At 43.5% G+C, this 17,976-nt stretch overlaps 1 protein-coding gene across 2 annotated transcripts in view; it reads left to right on the top strand.

Moving 5' to 3' along the window:
• The first annotated feature begins 478 nt into the window (after positions 1 to 478).
• The window catches only part of RREB1 (ras responsive element binding protein 1), a 77,413-nt gene continuing 59,915 nt past the window's right edge, over positions 479 to 17,976 (top strand). The window contains exons 1-3 of one of the 2 annotated variants that reach the window (XM_017746919.1): positions 479 to 889; positions 12,261 to 12,380; positions 13,732 to 13,934. In XM_017746919.1, the coding sequence (XP_017602408.1) occupies positions 859 to 889; positions 12,261 to 12,380; positions 13,732 to 13,934 (354 nt within the window). In that variant the 5' untranslated portion in view covers positions 479 to 858. The remainder of the gene's footprint in view (positions 890 to 12,260; positions 12,381 to 13,731; positions 13,935 to 17,976) is intronic. The other variant, XM_008643446.2, reaches the window with a different exon arrangement.

Genomic DNA, 17,976 nt, shown 5'->3' with positions numbered 1-17,976 from the left:
TCGCTCCTCAAAAGAAGTGTGGCTTTCAGTATCATAGGTCTGATTATGATATTTCAATGTTGCTTTGCTATGTGTGCATATATGAAAGTGATTAGTCGCGTTTCCACTGGCAAACTCTTGCTGTCCTGCAGAAATTGGGGTGAGTGCACAGGCCAAGTGATCACTTGCTGTTGTTGTTGATTTTTCTCTATTTGCAACTACTGCTTTACCCATAATTGGGATGAACTGATACACAGTTCATAATAATTTGTTTCAGGCTAATGTTTTTGTTAAGTACATATCAATGGAGTCAGCAGAAGGAAATGAATTTCCCTTTTCATATGTGAATTGTTTCAAGAATTGTCTGTGTCATCTGTTTGATGGAAATGTGTGAAGCACTAGCAGTAGAATTGGTTTTTTGGAAGGAGAGGGTGGTTTTGGACTAGCAGCAGACGTTTTTGGCTGGAGGAATAGCAACTTGAAACTTCACTTACTGAAGAAACCTGTTCACAATTTTGTCTGTTTTTTTTTTTTCCCCAGCGTTCCTGAAATAAACTTCCTGCAATTCTTTGCAGTGTGCAGGTGTCCAGACTCCCCTTTACTCATGGTCGCCTGTGAAACCCGCCAGGCAACTGAAGGCTGTACCTAAAATTCTGCTGGCAGTGCAGCACACTGCAGTGGCCTTGGTATAGTTATGGTGGACACCTTGTACAGCCACAGCTGTAGCATCCCCTCGTAGTCCGAACAACTGAGTATTGCGGTCCAGGAGCCTACACGTGTGGAGGACTGCCTGGAATAGAAAAAGGAAAGCTGCAGAGATTGTAAGCTGCTGCTTGATCCGTGTGGCTGTTGTGCCGAGGAGCATCAAAACTTTGCTGGATGGATCCGACAGCTCGTTGCAAAGTAGAGGGTCAGTCTCGCTGGTTATTTGCAGTTCTTAACCTTAGTGGATGTTAATTTTTTTTTTTGTTTCCTTTGTTTTTATATTTTTCTGTGTATGCCTAAGAGGATTGTGGCCTTGCAACCAGAATGCTCATGTTCAGGAAACTTAAGGCTGTTCCTACTGAAGGGCTTTGAAGATCAGCAGGCATTTCCTCCAGGGTTTACAGCGTTGTTGGAGGAAACAGTCCCTGCAGAAGTCTTCAGGCCTATCCGCCCGACTTCGGTCATTTCTTACCTCACCAGCACGTGGATTATGCTGTTTGCAGACTGTCTAAGCTGCACGATGACCTCCGTGGATTCTTCATGAGCTTTTACAAGGCCAGGCCAGTGTACTTTGTAAAATCCTTTAGAAATGCCTGCTAGGCTTTTAAAGTCCTAGAGCATAGACTATACTACAAGGAACTTGGAAGGTCAGCAGCTGGATATGGTTGTGGATGAAGGAGGATATTTTTTTGTGTGTGTGTGTGTGTGTGTGTGTATGCAGTTCTTGTTTTAAAAATACATACTTTTTCAGGTCAGATAGAGATATATTGTTCCTAAGAAGGCTTCTTGTACTCTCTGATAAAGCTGAGGGACTTCTGATTTCCCTAAAAAACTGATGAACAAGATCCCTATGCCTTTTCTTTGCATGCCTGTTGCAATCTATGAAAATGAACCGATGCTGTTTCATTTTGTCAGTGTGCTGGAAGCACCTCCCACAGGTTACTTGCACTGCGTGTACTTCAAAATAGAAAGAAAACTCATACTGAAGAGTACCACTGGCAAGTAACGCTGCTGTTTAAAATTTTCCAAGCGGCTTTCCTGTGCAGATCTCAACTTGGAGAAGCTTGCCAGCACTATCTATTGCTGTAGTTAATTTACCGAACTAAACCAAGAAAGAAACTTTGTATTTCAGAACTTAGAGCTCTTCAAACAAGCCCAAAGGCCAGCTGGTACAAGCCAGCGGGTGTGCTCACAAAAGTGTGGCACCTTGTTCATCAGTGGTGGGAGAGAGGTATTTTTCTGAAGGCTGGGTTTCTCTTTCACCTGGAGGAAGCAATAAACCTCAGTTGGAGTGATCTTTGGTACTCTAGCATCTGTGGTAAATATATATCTAGAATAACCTCTGGTGAAATGAAAACAGCTAGTTTGTATCTTTTAACTCTGGCTCACAACACCAGGAGAATGTCAGTGATGGTTGTCTATGCTTAATATCACATGGAGATTATGTAGGTGGTTTGTATCTGTTCCTGGTCCGTAGCAGACTGTAGGAGTTGCTCGACTTGAGATCTGCTTGTGCCTCTTACGGTACAGAGCAGATGTTGGCTTTGGCTTGTGGGTCTGCAGAGAGTCTCCCTGGCGTGGAGATACAAGCTAGGAAGGAGCGCTTCCAGTTATCTTGCTCATGAAAAAGCTGTACAGGCCCTTGGGATATTGCAGTTGGAGGCTGATACTACAAGTGCCCCCTAGGGTGGATGGGAGAGTGAGGGCTGTACAGCATGCTTGTGAGTCCCTTTGCTCCAGCATATCTCTTTCTCCTCCCTGTGGCATGTGGTTTCCCCTCTGAAAATGTCAAGCTTAAACTCCCTGATTTAAAAATCTATTTCGGGGGAAGGGGGTAAGGATATGATTTGTGTTTCTGAACTTTTTAAATTATCTTGGTTATAGATTTTTGTTGTTTGGAGGATGTGATAGGGGGAATAGTTCCTATGCTGACCAGAAACAGAAGACAGGAAGATAATGATGTTAACAAGGTGGGGGAGAAAAGGAGGTGTTTGTTTAGAAAAAGCCTAGTCACTAAAGCCTGTGGGGCAGAGGAACCCTGCTGATAACACAGATGAAACAGTCTGCCTCTTTCCTAACTTTAGAGAAGTGGAGCTTTGTAATAAATGGCTGCCATGTGGCAGCTGTCTCCCAGCTTCGTGAGCCTGGCAGTAGTTAATCCTGTCAGCAAGTCATGCTCCCTGGAAAAGAGCAGTGAGAAGAGCTTCAAACTCTTGAATCAGTCTATCTGAAAAATATTTGCATGTTGAATCTCTTTCTGCTTAAAACAAGTTTGGTAATTTGATGGAGGCTTCCATCTTTAAATAACATTAAAGTGCAGCTGTGTTGGCTTTTAAATAAAATGTTAGAAATGTGCTGAAATACTGCAATTCTTTTCTCTCTTTAAAAAAGCCATTTTAGTTTTGGAAGGTATATGTTCCAGAGTACAAAATGTACTGTGTAGAGAAGGGACAGTCTGTGTTGCTATCTCCCTGTGTGTTAAGAAACTACAGGTTGAGCATTTGAGATCATGGTTATCCTTAAAAGCTTGAGGCTTTAAAATTAATCTTTTAACCTCACGTTGCTTTTTGTAATTTGCCAAGCATATACTGTCTCTGTCCCTTTTTTTAAAGCCAAAAACCTAGAATTTTGACTTAAAAAATTTGAGATTTTGTGCAGTAACGTAGCACCACCAGACTTGACATGCTTGTGATAATATCTTGGTGGTTGACACTACTACCAGGAAATGGGTTTAAATCCCTATCATTTCTACTTTTTCTTTTCTCATTTTGCTGTGTTATCTTGTGAAGCATAAAATGTTTTGGCGTGCTACCTGGTACAGTGCTCCAAGCAGAGAGTGCGCTGGCATCTCCTGCAAAGACAGTGTGGTTGGGCTGCAAAGGATGAGTTGGGAGCTCTGCAATAAGCAAACTGATGCTCTCCCCCTTGGGCTTGCCTGTGTTTGCTAGCATATGGATGCAGTTAGAGTGCTGAAACACCATGTGGGACATAGCTACTCCAAAAGGAAAGAGTTTTTCCTGGTCTAGCTTATCCTATTTTCAGAATGATTTTTGTAAAATTCCCTGTGCATTCAGTTCCTCTTTGAAACTCTCTTCAAATCCTCATCTTGGAGGAAGAGAATTGCAGCCAGAACACTGCACAAGAGGCAGGGCACTAGCACGGAAGATTTTCTGTATCTTCCTCAGTGTGATTCGTCCTGCCTCTCTAATTCCTGCCGAACCCATCCTGCACACACACGCGCAGCTCTGGCTACCATGTGAAGAGCAAGTGAGAGGGGGTGAAATGTTTGCTTGTTTCTCCCTCCAGAGATTTGCTTTAAACCTTCACCTCGAGTACTGGCTCCAAAGCTGCCCTTGGCTGAGCTGCTGGCCATCAGGGTTGAGGGACAGAGATGGGGTTGGGGACGGGCCCTCCCTCCCCCCCTCCCGCCTCCCTCCCCAACAGCTGCAGGCACCAATTGCCAGGGAGCAGCCTGGCCGCATGGTTTCGTGGCTTTCTTCCTCTTGTTACTAATGTGCCTCCTTGTTTTCGTGATGCTCTGCAGAGGAACAACCAGATGGATTGTCTCCTCTCGGGGTGGGTGCCCAGGCATCTGCACAGCCAGTTGGTATGGTACAGGAGCCCCTGTTTTTTCAGTGACACCAGGGTCTATTGATGGCAGGCTGGGGCTGTGCTGTTGCTGCTGCACAGATGCTTGCTCTTGGCCCACCTTAAAAGGACAAGATATCCCGTGGTTTAGACTGGCCATATATTGTCAAGGATGTCAGCATCTCCGTCACAGCTACCCAGCTGAGCCCGGCGTCCCGCTTCGCCTGCCCTTCGTGCCTGCAGATTCTCCTCAGTCAGAGCTGAGGGGTGCTGTAACTCGGAGTATTTGAAGGGGAGGTCTCTTTTCTTCTCTGTTACTCAGAAATGTTTTCCATCTGGCTCTCCCTAGTGCAATGCATCTAGCTCACCCCTTGGGCTCTAGGACAAATATCTTGTTCCCTCAGCACAGTACTTGCTTAGGCACACAGATGATGGGACATTTACCTATAGCTTACCCCACGTCCCCTCTAGGGTTTTAAGTCAGGTGGGTTTGTCAGGGCGAAGTGAAAATGAAAAAAACCAAAACTGAGCAACAAATGCACAAAGCTACATTTTGGCTGTTTCCTCATTTTGCAATCCTTCATCCCCTCTTGCTTGTCTGAGATGGCAGCAGCAGCAGGAGATGAGGTTTTGTCTCCCAGGGCTGTGCTTCCCCAGGATTGCTGGGGGGATCAGACTCAGACAGGTGCATCTCCCCTTCCTCAGACTGTTGGGCATGGAGACACACACAGTGCAGTGGTCCTTGCTTCAGCTTCCCCCTGCTCCTCTGCTCTCCTGCCTTGTCCTGGGCTCTTTCGGGGCTTGTGGGCAGTAGTTCTGGCAGGCAGGGTGATACCACTTGCCTGACCTGTCCTGCCTTTGCAAGATACTTCTATCCCACCCTCAGGGCCCACTCCCTTCAGTCTCTGGCTCTGCTCTGGACTCCCACCCTCTCCCACACCATGTTCCAAAGCTGTCCCCTTGCCCAGTGGGATGTGAGCCAGCCCTGTCCCAAGGGAGAGATGCAGCAACTGAACTAGGGAAGACTGATTAGTATGGGGAGAGACCACGAGCTGTGTCCCAAGGAGTTTTGCCCTGCTGCAGCCAGTGCCAGCCCAGGGGAGACATGAAGGGACTTTCTTGGGTTGCCACTTCATCTAAGGCAAATAAACTGGAGTTAAAGCCAAGAAACACATCGACTTCCTGGAACTCTGCGAGCCGTCCGCACAGCTGTCCCCACTCCCCGAACACATGCAAAGCAGAGCTTATAAGGACAGACAGTATTGCTTTTGTGTCCCTCCTCAGCCAGTGGGGAGGGTGCAGGGGAGGGGATGTGCTGGGTAAAGCCCAAGGCCTGTCTTGTTCCGTGTTCCCCATGAGTTGCTGTGATTCCCAGTGACCAGGGGAAGCCAGGCTCCCTTCCCACTGGCCTCCTAACAGCTGTGCAGCCAGGCAAGGATGAGGATGGAGGGTGTTCGCAGTTGTCAACATGGGAAGGAAAGGAGGGATGTCTGCTTAGAGCCACTTGTTTTCTCCTGTTGCCCTGACTTTATTTTGTTGCCTAAATGTAGTGTTCATGGTCCCAGGTTTAAGCTGCCTTCAAATCTCAGTGTCCTTTTTCCTTGAGCAAGCTCTTGAAGCTGACTGCAGTTTGGTGACATTTAGCTTGTGGGTCTGCAGAGTCTTCCTGGCGTGGAGATACAAGCTAGGAAGGAGCGCTTCCAGTTATCTTGCTCATGAAAAAGCTGTGTAGGCCCTTGGGATATTGCAGTTGGAGGCTGATATTACAAGAGGGCCAGGTACTCACCAACAAGCTGATACAAACAACAGAGATGAGGAGCAGCTCATAGATATGTCTTTGGTCAGGGGGAAGGAGTGCGAAGGTATTAGAAAAGTCTCATAATTCATCAGCAGCTGCTGATCCTAAATGCAGCCATAGGTTATTGCAGTTCTTGCAATGCTGTGTGTTCTGTGTGGCACTGCCATCCCTGAACGAGGCAGTGCTGGTCAGGAACTCAGTGCAGGCTCAGCTCAAACTCTGTGAGGTGATTACAAAGTGGGCTGGGCTTTTCTGTTGGGAGCCAGGGGGCCATCAGGTTTCGCTTTCACTCTTGATGCCGGAGCAGCTTTTGCCTGAGTTCTCTTTTCTAGCCTAGCAAGACCTCAGGTTCGTGCATGAGGGCTGTTCTCACAGCACACAGCGCTTGCGAAAGGTGCAAACATGGCTTCCATCTTCAAGTTAGCAAATGGAACTCAGGGCCAAGAAGATGGGCATGAATTCATTTTGTATTAAAGCTGCCTGGTAGCCGTGTGTATTGCTGTAAGCCAGTTGGACCATAAAGGTGGATTTCATCCAGGAAACCCCTGCTTTGCCCCTATGGTGTCTCTTTGTTACACTAGTACAACTTCCTTGTTTTCGGTTTCTTGCACCAGTGTAATGCCAGAGTATTGTGGTGATTCAGAGTTGTCGTTCACTAAAGGCATTAGCTAAGTTCAAATTCTGGTATGGTTTATGGAGAGAAGCTTCTGGTCACCTGAGGCAAAGTCCTGAAGAGCATTACTGGTCCATAAGTTACCAAAAAGGGGTTTTCAAAAGCTACATAAAAACTAAATGCACACATGTATCCCATCATGCTTGCAAGGAAATAAAACAGGAGGAGTAAATATGTTTGAATATTTAAAATTTAGCCTAACTGTTAGATGTTAGAGCAACAGCATGCAAAATAGTCTGGAAATACAGGGATCATCTTGTTCCTGTTTAGAGCTTCTTCCCCTGTCCCACTCCCACCAGAAGATCATCCTTAGCTCAGTTTTAAGGCATGGCCATAAGCTTGTGGTTCACATGTTTATTCCATCACTGGGTGTATCTGTCAGTGTACAAGTTAGACATATGGATGTTGTAGACTCACAGGATTATTTCAAGAGGCAAAGTATTAGACCTGCACTAACACAGGTAAAATGATCGTATCACTAATAGCTCAGAGAGTTTCTAGAAAGAGAAGAATCTGTCATCTTTGGTGCTCAGAGAGTACCCTTCAAGAGATGTTACTCCTTTTGGTTGTTGTTTTTGTGTTTGGTTTTGGGTTTTTTTGTAGAAGAAAGTGTTACTTTACAGGTGCAAGTTCAGAAGCTTTGGGGTAGCATTCTTAGTTTTTACTGTTAAGTGAAAGAGCGGCCCCCAGATACTCCCATGCCACTGTCTTTCTTTCTATGCTTGTCTTCCTTTCCCCATGGGCTGCTCTGTACTGGTGCTCCAGCAGTGGGGATGGTGAGGTGACGCTCCCAGTGTAATTTTCTGCTGCTGGGGTGCGGAGTCAGCACCAACACTTCAGTAGCAAGGGCAGAGTTGGTATTAAAAAAGGTCGGTTGGGAAAACATTGTTCGTTTGGTTTTCCTTTGCCTTGAGGCAGTGCTTTGAATCGTGTTAACCCTTTTTTCTTCCCACATGATGCCTTTTCACCCTCTTTCCTTCCTGCCAGCTTTGATGGAAAATTATGTTCAAAAGGTAGTGCGGGTGATAGCGCGCATCTCTTTTGGGGTGGGAGTGACCATTTGCGCTCGGGAGCTTTGCCTTGTGCTCTGGGAGTAAGATCGCTCCTCTGTGTAGAAGCTTAGTAAGAGACCAGTGCATAGAAGCAGTTCAGAGTGCAGTGTAGCGATTCTTAGGTATTATAATCTCAAGGGTAAACAGTAAACTTTGTTTATTCAAATGCAATATCTCTCTTTGAAGTTCTGTTCTTGTCTAAATTTGTATACTAGCAGGTCTGGCCTTCATTTAAATGATCTTGGGGTTTTTTCGTGCCCCTTAGGAAAAAAACAGTGGGAAAGCCTTGACTAAGTTAATAGTGTTGCTAAGATGGAAATGATGAAGAACGCTCAGGATTCCTGTTTGGACCTCATGGGAAAAAGTGGTTTGAAATGGGGGGAAATCGTGGTGGTACACATTCCTAAACCTGTCATTTTTTTCCCCTGTTTCTTCTCCCCCACTGTGTTCTGTACTAAATACTACAGTATGTTTAATGAAACCAATAAAAGTATTTGGCCAAGAGTGTTAATCTTGCCCTAGGCCAATTAGTGCATGGCTTCTACTTTTAACATTAATGTGGATTTTTTTTGGAAGGCAGAACAATGAGCAGCTTTGTGCTGTGTACCAGGTTTTCCCCCTTCTTGCCTGTATTGTGCGTTTCTTCCTATCTATTCCAAAGGGAGAGCTCATGTGCAAAGACAGTGGAGCAGTCTGGAACAGAAACTTGTACCAGCTCCCAGGGGCCGGGACGTGCTGCTCTGTGCTTGTGTAGCTGCCTCTCAGTCGCAAGTCAAGTGACTGTGACTCTGAAGACTCATCATTTTTTCTCCTTTCTTCTTCCTTCTCCTGTGGCCTGTGTTCTCCTTTTTGCTTCATCCATGATGCTCTTCACAGAAGGAGAAACAGCTGTAGCTGTTTTAGAGTGGTCTTCAAACAAACAAACAAACAAACAAAACCCAGATAAATACACATAAGCAAAACGGGGGGAGTAACTGTTGATGGGCTCAGCTTTAACATACACAGGAGTCACACTTTATCCCAAAGGAGGAAATAGGTCTAGCAAGTGTCTTCCTGTACAGACTGAATGGGAAGCAACAAGGTTTTTTTTCCTTTTTTTTTTTTTTTTTTTTGTAAGCTCTGCTTTTGCAGTGACCCTCCCATTAGCTGGTTATGTGGGGCATCAGGGGTGGACCTCTGTCAGAAGCAGGAGCTAAAGGCCCCTCAGGGCGCTCTGTGGGATGGAAGTTGCCCCAGTTTCGTGGTTTCAGCCACCTCATCAAGTGGAAGGAATATGTTCCTGCAGAAGAGACAGGTCTCTTGGTGTGGCCATGCAGAGAGGGCTGCATTTATCTGGTTTGGTCCTGTCCCCCCTACCATTTGTCAGCACTCTTGCTTAGTCGCTTGCTCTCTGCTTTCCCTCCTTTTCACACAGGATGAATGTGACACTGGGGGGTTTCTTCAAAGTAGAAGATGAGTTGAATGCTTGTGACCACTTCCCTGTTTCCTAGATGCTTTGGTCCGATGCTGAATGCAACCTGAGGCTGCACTGTTTCTCAGCTTATTTCCTGTTTATCCTTTTTCCTGGAGGTCTTTGTTTTCTTTTGGGGAGAGGGAGGAAGGAGGCTCTATCAGCACAACCTCCAAGCAGGGGCATTTCGTGTGAGCTGGGAAGGTTTACAGTCCTGAAGGCGGTATGGCATAGGACACCTGTGGTGATTGCTGCGTGTCTGATTCCCTGAGTTTCATAGGTGCTGTGGAAAAAAATCCCAACACTTTCCCATCCTCAGTGAGGCAATTTTTAAAGGGAAACAAAACCAAAAAACAAACAACCAACCCAAAGCAAAAAAAACCAAAAAAAGCCAGCAGCAGAAGGCTGCAAGAGAAATCTCTCAGTATGTTCCTGCCTAAAGGCACTCTGCCACGGGTTTTCCCACAGGAAGGAGTGATTTGGCCCAGCATTCTTATTGTTTCTATATCCTATTGCAAATAGAAAGTTATGCTTCTGAAATTGGTGTGTGCTGCTCATGCAGTTGTCTTTTTTCAGTGGTGCATTTTTGTTCCATGCGAGAAAGTGGAAGATACATAGGTAAATAAAACCATGCAGCAACAGTTCAGTTGCGATCTCTAGACTGCTTTTAAAATTGGAAATTTTTAATGTGCAGAAAATGGTTTTAAGAGCAAGATCCCTGACTGCATATATTCATTTGCCTTTGGAGGAGGATATTTAGATTCAGAAAGGAAAAATAACCTTTGGCTCATAGAAATTATGGAAGGCTGTAATAGTATAATACATTGTTTTCCTCCTGAAAAAAAAAAGAGAGCTAGTTGGCAGGTTTTTCTGAAACAGTAGGTAGGGTTTTAATGTGCATGTATGCCCGCCTGTTCTGCAGGCTCTTTCTGAGCATTTCCCGTTTTCAGTAACACTAGGAATTCTGACTGTAGTTCTCTGGGAAGCTACTGAGCTGTCTTAAAGTTACCTTGGCAAACACAGGAGTCTTCACAGTTACACAATAGATTTTTTTCCAGGATGTATCAGTGGTGACATTAATGTTCTAGGTATTGACTGAAAGAGGAATGAATATGTGTATTTTGGAAGGAATTGTGTATTTTGTTTGTTTAGGGTTTTTTTTAAGGACTAAAGCACTTATTTTTTTAACAGAAATACCTCCAAATAGTTTAAACTGGTCCTTGTTTTTGGTAGTGCTAAGCAGATAGAGCAAGCGGTTTTAGATTTAGGCCAGTCTTGAAAATAATTCTGTTGTTTATTCTATTCAAAAGTAAGTCAGCTACCACAGAAGTGACTAAAATAAGATGGTGGCAGGGGGGAAAGAAATAATTATGTTGCTCTTGAATAAGATGGACCTTTTTAAAAAACAAACAAAAAAACCAGTAAAATTACAACAGTTAAAAACAAAATAAAGACAAACAAATGAAAGGATCCCATAATTAGTAGAGAAAACACTGAAGGATGGGTGCTTGGCCTCACCTTGGAGCAAGAAATCCCTGTGTCACAGGGATCACTAGTATTTTCTTATCAGAAAACTATAAAAGTAATTAGGGAAAAGTTACTTTGAGTTGTTCAGGTTAGTCTGTTTGTCTGGTTTTGAAGGTGCAGAGAGAAAGCAGTGTTTGTTAGGAGGTTGATCTTTTCCTGAGCTTTCCACTGCCTGAGCTTAGTCAGGTCCCAGGTTTTGTGTCTAGACTGCAGTGGCTCACTGTGTCAGATCATCTGTGTGCTGCTCCTTAGAAGGTCGGCATCTAAATGTAGGAAGGTTGAATCCACTGCTTTGTCTGGCATAGTGTGAAATGAGGAACTGCTTGACATGAGGTGGGCCCTTTCTTTTTGCCTGCCTTTTCTTGGGTGCTCTGAATTGTTGGTAGTTGGGATAAAGTGGATATGTATTGTTTTCAAATGCTGTTCAAACAGCATTTGAAGATGTGTTGCATGACTGATTTGTATGTTGTCCTTGGGAATGTCTTTTTTTTGAAAGGAAGAAACCCTCTTAGCTGTGGTTTGAAGGCAGTTGTCTCTGTTCTCTTGATAAAAGCAAAACCTGCATTGAGCTTACTGGATGTGATTTGTAAATCTGAGATGATGAAATGTCCATAGTGTGTTTGTTTTCATAATGAAATAAACATTTTGCTTTTAAGGTTATAAAGGCATATTTCTCTGTTAAAAACATATCAGTAGTTTTCCATATTACAAATAACCTTTTCCAGAGGCTATAGCCATGAGTGCTGTGGGCAGAGAACTCTTTTCTCATGTGTTGATCATTCCCCATCACTTCTAAAAATGATGTTTAACTGCCCTGTCATTCTCCAGAGAGAACAGGCACCCTTCCTTAAACCCCAATGATAGCATGATAAGTTTGTGGTTTCAGAAAAGGGTGTGGAGGAGTTCTGTTGGTACATACAATGGTTACTTATTCTTCAACTCATGTGGGAACCTTGGGCAGTGGATGTGAGGAATGTGCCAAATGGTCCCAGAAGCCTCTGTAGTAATTTCAGCACTGCTAGAAGGAAGAAGGTGGCCACCATGAATTCATGTATTGGAGTAAATGTTAATCTTCTAAGAAGAGAAGAGGGGAGCAGTGCATGTATGAAATTGAATCACCTAAATTCTCTAGGTGCAGAATATTCTTCCCACTTCTTAATCAAATATGACTACTATCAGTGATATGCTAGCTTGTGCTCTGTTCCTCCATTTTTTGCTGGCTTAATACTGTGGACTAAGCTGGTAAGGGTTTCTTTGTTTGCCCAGGTTTTGCCACTGGCAGAAGCAGCAGCATCTCCCAGCCCAGTGCCTGGGCACTCATGAGAGTGGATGCTTGGCTGCACTCGCACCGTTTGTGTGCTTCTGTTATCAGACCTATCTGGTAGTAGTCAGGGGAGCCCTCAAAATAAAGGGCTGTAGTCTTACTTTCCTAAAATGGCTTCCAGAAAAGCTTACTCCCTTTCTGTTTTTTCCTTCTCCCTCACATAGTGCTAGAGGGTGCTGCTGAAGAAGAGGCTGAAGAGCCAGACGCAACTACACATACTACACTAAGTGAGGAGACCAGCAACCAAGAAGAGAGCCACAGTCAATCAGGGGAGAAAGATGAAGGTAACTGGTTCAACTAGCTCTGTGACTCTGTAAATTAGGGCATTGATTAGGAATGTAGAAACATTTCTCACCCATCCATACACCTTACTGTGTGAAGAGTATAAAATACATTGAGCAGAAGCACTGGTGCGTACATTTCTTTTGCCATCCCTACCTTCTATCTGTCTGAAAAGTATAAAATAGGCTGAGCAGAAGCATGGGCACATAAATTCTGAACTACCACTGCAGGCTTCCAAACTAAGATTTTCTTGGCTCACAGTAACTTGGCACCACATAAGTTAGCCTCAAAAAACCACCTGTTTATAATCCTCAAACTTATGTTCCAAAGACAGTATTATGCAGAGATCAAATGTTCACAGATAAACGTGTTCCTCCTTGTTCACCCTCACATACTCTCTGTTACAGTGACTTTCTCACAACACATGTTAAGATTCTGTGCTTTCCACCAGAGGTGACAGAGCAGTAGACTTGCAGGGTGTTCCTGTTTGTTAGGGAGACTTCTTGTGGGGGAAAGGAGTGTTTAGTTTAAAAGCATCTTCCTTTTCAAACTCGTAAAGAGGAAAATGGAAGGAGTTACCTGTGTGTTTGACTTGTCTGTATGTTGAGAAACCAGAGATGAGATTTCAGGTATATTTTGTGTTTGGTATCTGAGATAGGAGCATCCCTGCTACTTACAGCACGTGATGGAGAAGTTTGAATCTCGACAGCTTTAGCTGTGACATTAATCATGTATGTAACCCATATGCTTCATGGACTAGTATGGCTTGGTAGACCAAAATCACATATGTGCCATCTGCGGCAGTGAAGAGGCAATAGGGGTGATACAGGGTTTTGTTTTGGTTGGATTTTTGCTACTTTAGCTTATTCCATATACAGAGCTGGCTTAAACCATGCTTAAAACAGAACCCAGTACCTTACACTGTGTTATTAATGCCTTAATTGTGCAGTCCTGTTTAAAACACGTGCCTGCTTGAATGATTGTGCTTGCCAGAGTGTGCCTTCATCAGTACTGCTCTACTAGTTCATGGTGATCACAAGGTACCACAAATAGTACCATTTCAGAGCAAGAGAGTGTAAAGTAAATCACTCTATAAGCTCCAGATTGAATTAAGGTTGAAAATGAAGAAAATGTGAATGTCCTATGAGGAAAAAAGTACACTTTGTCCTATGCATTCCAATATGAGTAGCTTGTCCTAATGTAAGAATTCCAGTTATTATGGCCTGTTGCCTGTGCTCCATGATGATCCACCAGTGTGATGTGAGTTACAGGCAGCTGAAAATACTGTGGGTTTTTTGGGTTTTTTTAAGATGGCCTAGGAACTCCTATGTGTGTTTTTGTTTTTAATTCCAGAGAAGCAGCTGGAAAGCTTAAACAGCTATAAGGTATCACCAAGTTCACCAAACAGTTTGGACAGAGCAGACTTGTCCTCCATTGACGCCATGATGTCAGCAGTGATGAATGTGGGGAAGATTGCTGAAAATGGCGGGAATTCTCAAAATGTCAAATCCCCCTCAAAGTCTCCTGCACCAAATCGGATTGGCAGGAGGAACCAGGTACATAAACCCAAATGCAGGGAGGGCAAAGGGGGGACAAGGAGCTGCATGGAAAGTGGTAAGATGTAATTTATGTTTCTTTGATTGTTTTGCCTTTTTTCCCCTCAGTGTTCTTTTCTTGCCTCTGCCATTGTTCCTTTGTGTATGTTTTCTGGTATCCCTCCAGACCATAGCTTAGAAAACTGGGAATCAGAGTTTGCTTGGATTCACACGTAAAATGTTTGAGCACTAGCTCCTCCAGTATTATGCAGTGGTTAACTGGTCTAGCAGATGCCCCTAGCAGCAACAAAGTCACCTAAGAATTGCCATTTTGTCCTGCTGCATCCTTTCTCTAGGCTCTTGCATTCACATAATCTGATGAGGTGTGCAGCTGCCCTGCCGAAGATGCAAGTGATTTATGGTTAAAGGTGGTTCTGGAACAAAACATTCATCAGGATGCTCAGTTCATATATGTAGCATAAGGTGCCTTTAACTTTCTTGTTAATAAAAGCCTGAAGAGCTATTGCAGAATGCCTTGTATGAATTTTGCAGAGTAAATATATGCAGCTTTTATCAGGTTTTTTCCATTTACCAGTTGATGGCACCAGCTGATAGCAATATTGATCTAAACAAGTGAAAGGAGAGAGTTGTATCAGTTAAGCTGTGGTTATTTATATCTGTGTTTTCCTCCTGCTGGGTCAAACTCCACCAAAGACGGTGCTGCAGAATATCAAGAAAACCCCCAAATCCCTGTGGTCATTTGACTTTGGAACTTGAGGTGAAGCGTGGAGACTTTGTAAACGAATCAAGATGCAACAGGGACCAGAAAGGCTGAGAGGCATGACTCATGTGATGTTCCTATAGTAGTTTATTAATAGCTTGCCGAGTAGCTGCCCAGTTGACAGACTTGTCTTGGATTTTTTAGCATGAAAGGAGTTAAAAGCCATTAGCTGTAAATGAACATCCTTAAATGAGGAATGGGCAGTATACAGGAGCTGTGTTTCTGGGATCCTATTGTCTAGCACCTGGCTCTAAGGTTTAGTTACAGTGTTCTCACTTAGGGGCTGCCCTGGTTCCTTGATTTCATCATGTGAAGTGAGGCACTGGAGTCCAGACCAGTGTCAGGGCAGTGCTATTACACAGCTGTCCACCGGTACACCATGTGGTCTGGCTTCAGGGAAGTTTATTAGTGTTGGTGACCTTTATTCCACCTGGTATTTCTGTGGGCATCGAATCAAAGGAAGCTTGAGAGTAAATGTGACAGGATTAAGAGGGATTCTTACGGCATAAAAATAAACAAATATATTGAAAACATAGTAAATAGCCTATTTGTCTTTAGGCTGAAAGTTTGTTAAGGCCAGAGGGGCAAATGGCTACATTACTGAGAAAACAGAAGTGAGATATGAACTATTAAGTGGGTATCAATCTTGTTAGCAGGCTCTAATACAGCGAATTTCCACTTTCAGCATAGAAGAATGAAAGCACTGAATTGTTTTAGTGTGTAGCAGTGCAGGGATCTCAGATTCTGGTCAGAATATGCCCCTTATTATAATTTCAAGGATAATAACAGCTGATTTTCTGGGTCTGATTGCTGTTTCCCATGAGTTGGCAGCGAAACATTTTGCCCTGAACCTTTGTCCCAAAGTCTATGGTTCTTTTTATAATGCTGACTTTATCTTGGCTGCCATCTACCCATAGTCTAATAAGCATGTTCTCACATCAACCTGCAATATATTTTAACTTCTCATTTGCTTTGCTCTTGAAGAAAATAAAAAGTGTGACAGAGGTGTTTTTGGGCTGGAGAAAAACAGACTTAATGCAACAACTCCAAAAGCATTTGCCATCAGTTGAATGCAGAGCAGTTGTGCCAGATTGACTTACTAAAGGGAGAGTAGCTGATAAATGAGCTGCTAATTTTATCTTTCAGGTCAAGAACTGTGTTTTCACCAGCTTGGCTCTGGTGGGGTAGCTGAGTGCTGTGTTTTAAATTGCTGAATGGGGGTACTCTTACAGTAGGGATGCTAATGTTTTTTGCTCTTGATTGGGTCAGTCAACTGATTTGCTTGAGCTGTGTTACGGTATGCAGCATGTAGCCTGTCTAACCACTGGAGAAAGTTTAGGTTTTAGTTAATAATAAACCCCAGATTCAATACTAATCAGCTCTGGCTGAGCTATACTGTGTTTCTGATCTTTGCTTCAAGGTGAACCAGTAATTACTCTATCTTCTGTTAATTTGCTGATTTGAAGAGAAGGCAGTCTGGAAAGCAGGTTTTGAAATAATCAAGTGCATCATGTAGAACTGCAGCACTCATTTAAAGAGGGGGACAAAAAAACAGTAGTGGGTTGATAATTTTGCAGAAATAGCCTGGGGATTAAACATAATCTAAACTGTCAGCACATATGCAGGGATTTTCCTCACGGCACAATGTGTTTGTTCTCTGTCTTTAGCCAACTTTAACAGGGTGCAGTATAATTGGAGCTGAACATTACTCCATGGTCAGCTTGCATACAGTAAAATTAAAGTTATAAGAAGGATGGAATGAATGTTTGTGAATTACACGTTTGTATATAAAAATGGAGGAGGGGCACTGAGATAATGCATTTTAATTTTCTTCGAGTGTTCAGACTTCCTAAGGGGAGCCTTTCTTGCCTTCTTTCTAATGTTTTGCAAGTGCTAGTAGATTAGACCTTAGCCTGTATGGGTGGCCTATAGTGATTACCTTTGGGATGTAGAGGCCTGAAATGTTGTTGGAAAAACATGTCCAAGCAAAAGAGTGGGAAGAAGTGGGAGAACCTAATACTTTCATTTGAGAACAAAGTCTCAAGACGTATTTACTTCAGGCAGAATGGGAAAATAGCTCTTCGTCCATGTCCACAGGTCACAGAAGTCAATACAAAATTATTATGGCCCTGGTTTTGAAAACAAAACGTAATATAGGGACTCTCTAGAATGGTTCCCCAAATCATGCAGGAGGGGATATTGCTTTAGTGAGACATAAAAAAGAACTTTCTCTAACACTGTGTCAGCATCTTGCCGTCCTAACTTGCCAGAGAATTTGTCACAGAGACTTGGGTTAGTCATTCTCAATGTTCTTTGTGAATGCTTGTGTCTGACAACCTGGAAATAGTTGCTTTTGAGTTGATGATTTTTGGGATGTCACCGGGGGAGAGAGTTGTGTGGAGACAGGAAATGCATAGATACACCCATCAACTTCTAGCTAAAGAGCTGCTGACAATGGGTTCTGCTTTTTGTTTGTTTTCAAGCTTTTACTGATGATACTTAAGATACCCAGCAAAGAACTTCAATAAAAAAAGTCATTTTGGCATAAATATTATGCTTTCCCATTGGTCATGCAGAGATGGTTTTTGTACTGTCTTGTCACTAGAACTGTATATCATTCTCATGGAAAACTGAGGTTTAATTTTCAGTGCCAAATCACCTTCCTTGTAATATACAGGCATTGGTACAGAAGCCATGCCTGGGCTTCCTGATGAGGTTGTGAAAATGCCCTTTGCATCATCCAGTAGCAATCCTTGTGGACAAATTCAGGCAAACAGCTTTGGTTCCTGCAAGAGTGCCATTTCAGCCTTGGCTAGAAGAGAGGTGGCTTTGCTAAGTGTCTCAAGGGCATACTTAAATCAGGTTGAGCTCTCTGGTTGGCTTCATTGTTTGTACTCGTGGTTTGAGCATGGTTACTCCTGCTTCTCACCTGGGCGGAGGATGACGGGTTCATAATGTGTTCTTTTGGAGTCACGTCGCTCCTGCATTGTCACCTCTTTCTTGCTATGATCTCATCAGATCTTGCGAGCTTCAGAAGGGTGGGGCCTGGCTGGTGTGCCTGGATGGGATGCTTCCAGCAGAAACACAGGATGCTAAAGGAAATGGTGCTGATGATTCAGTAAATGCCACTCTTCCGTCTGAGTCAGCCATGGAGCAGAACATACAGCCCCTACAAAAGGGCACCAAGATAGTGCTTTGCCATCAAGATGGGGTGGAAAATCAGGAGTTCCAACAACTTGTGCTATTAAAAATCTTTGGGAAGAATAATGATGTTTTTCCATA

This window comes from Corvus brachyrhynchos, unplaced genomic scaffold (assembly GCF_000691975.1).
Source record: "Corvus brachyrhynchos isolate BGI_N302 unplaced genomic scaffold, ASM69197v1 scaffold100, whole genome shotgun sequence".
Classification (NCBI taxonomy): Eukaryota; Metazoa; Chordata; class Aves; order Passeriformes; family Corvidae; genus Corvus; species Corvus brachyrhynchos.
This window is presented reverse-complemented; position numbering and strand designations above follow the sequence as displayed.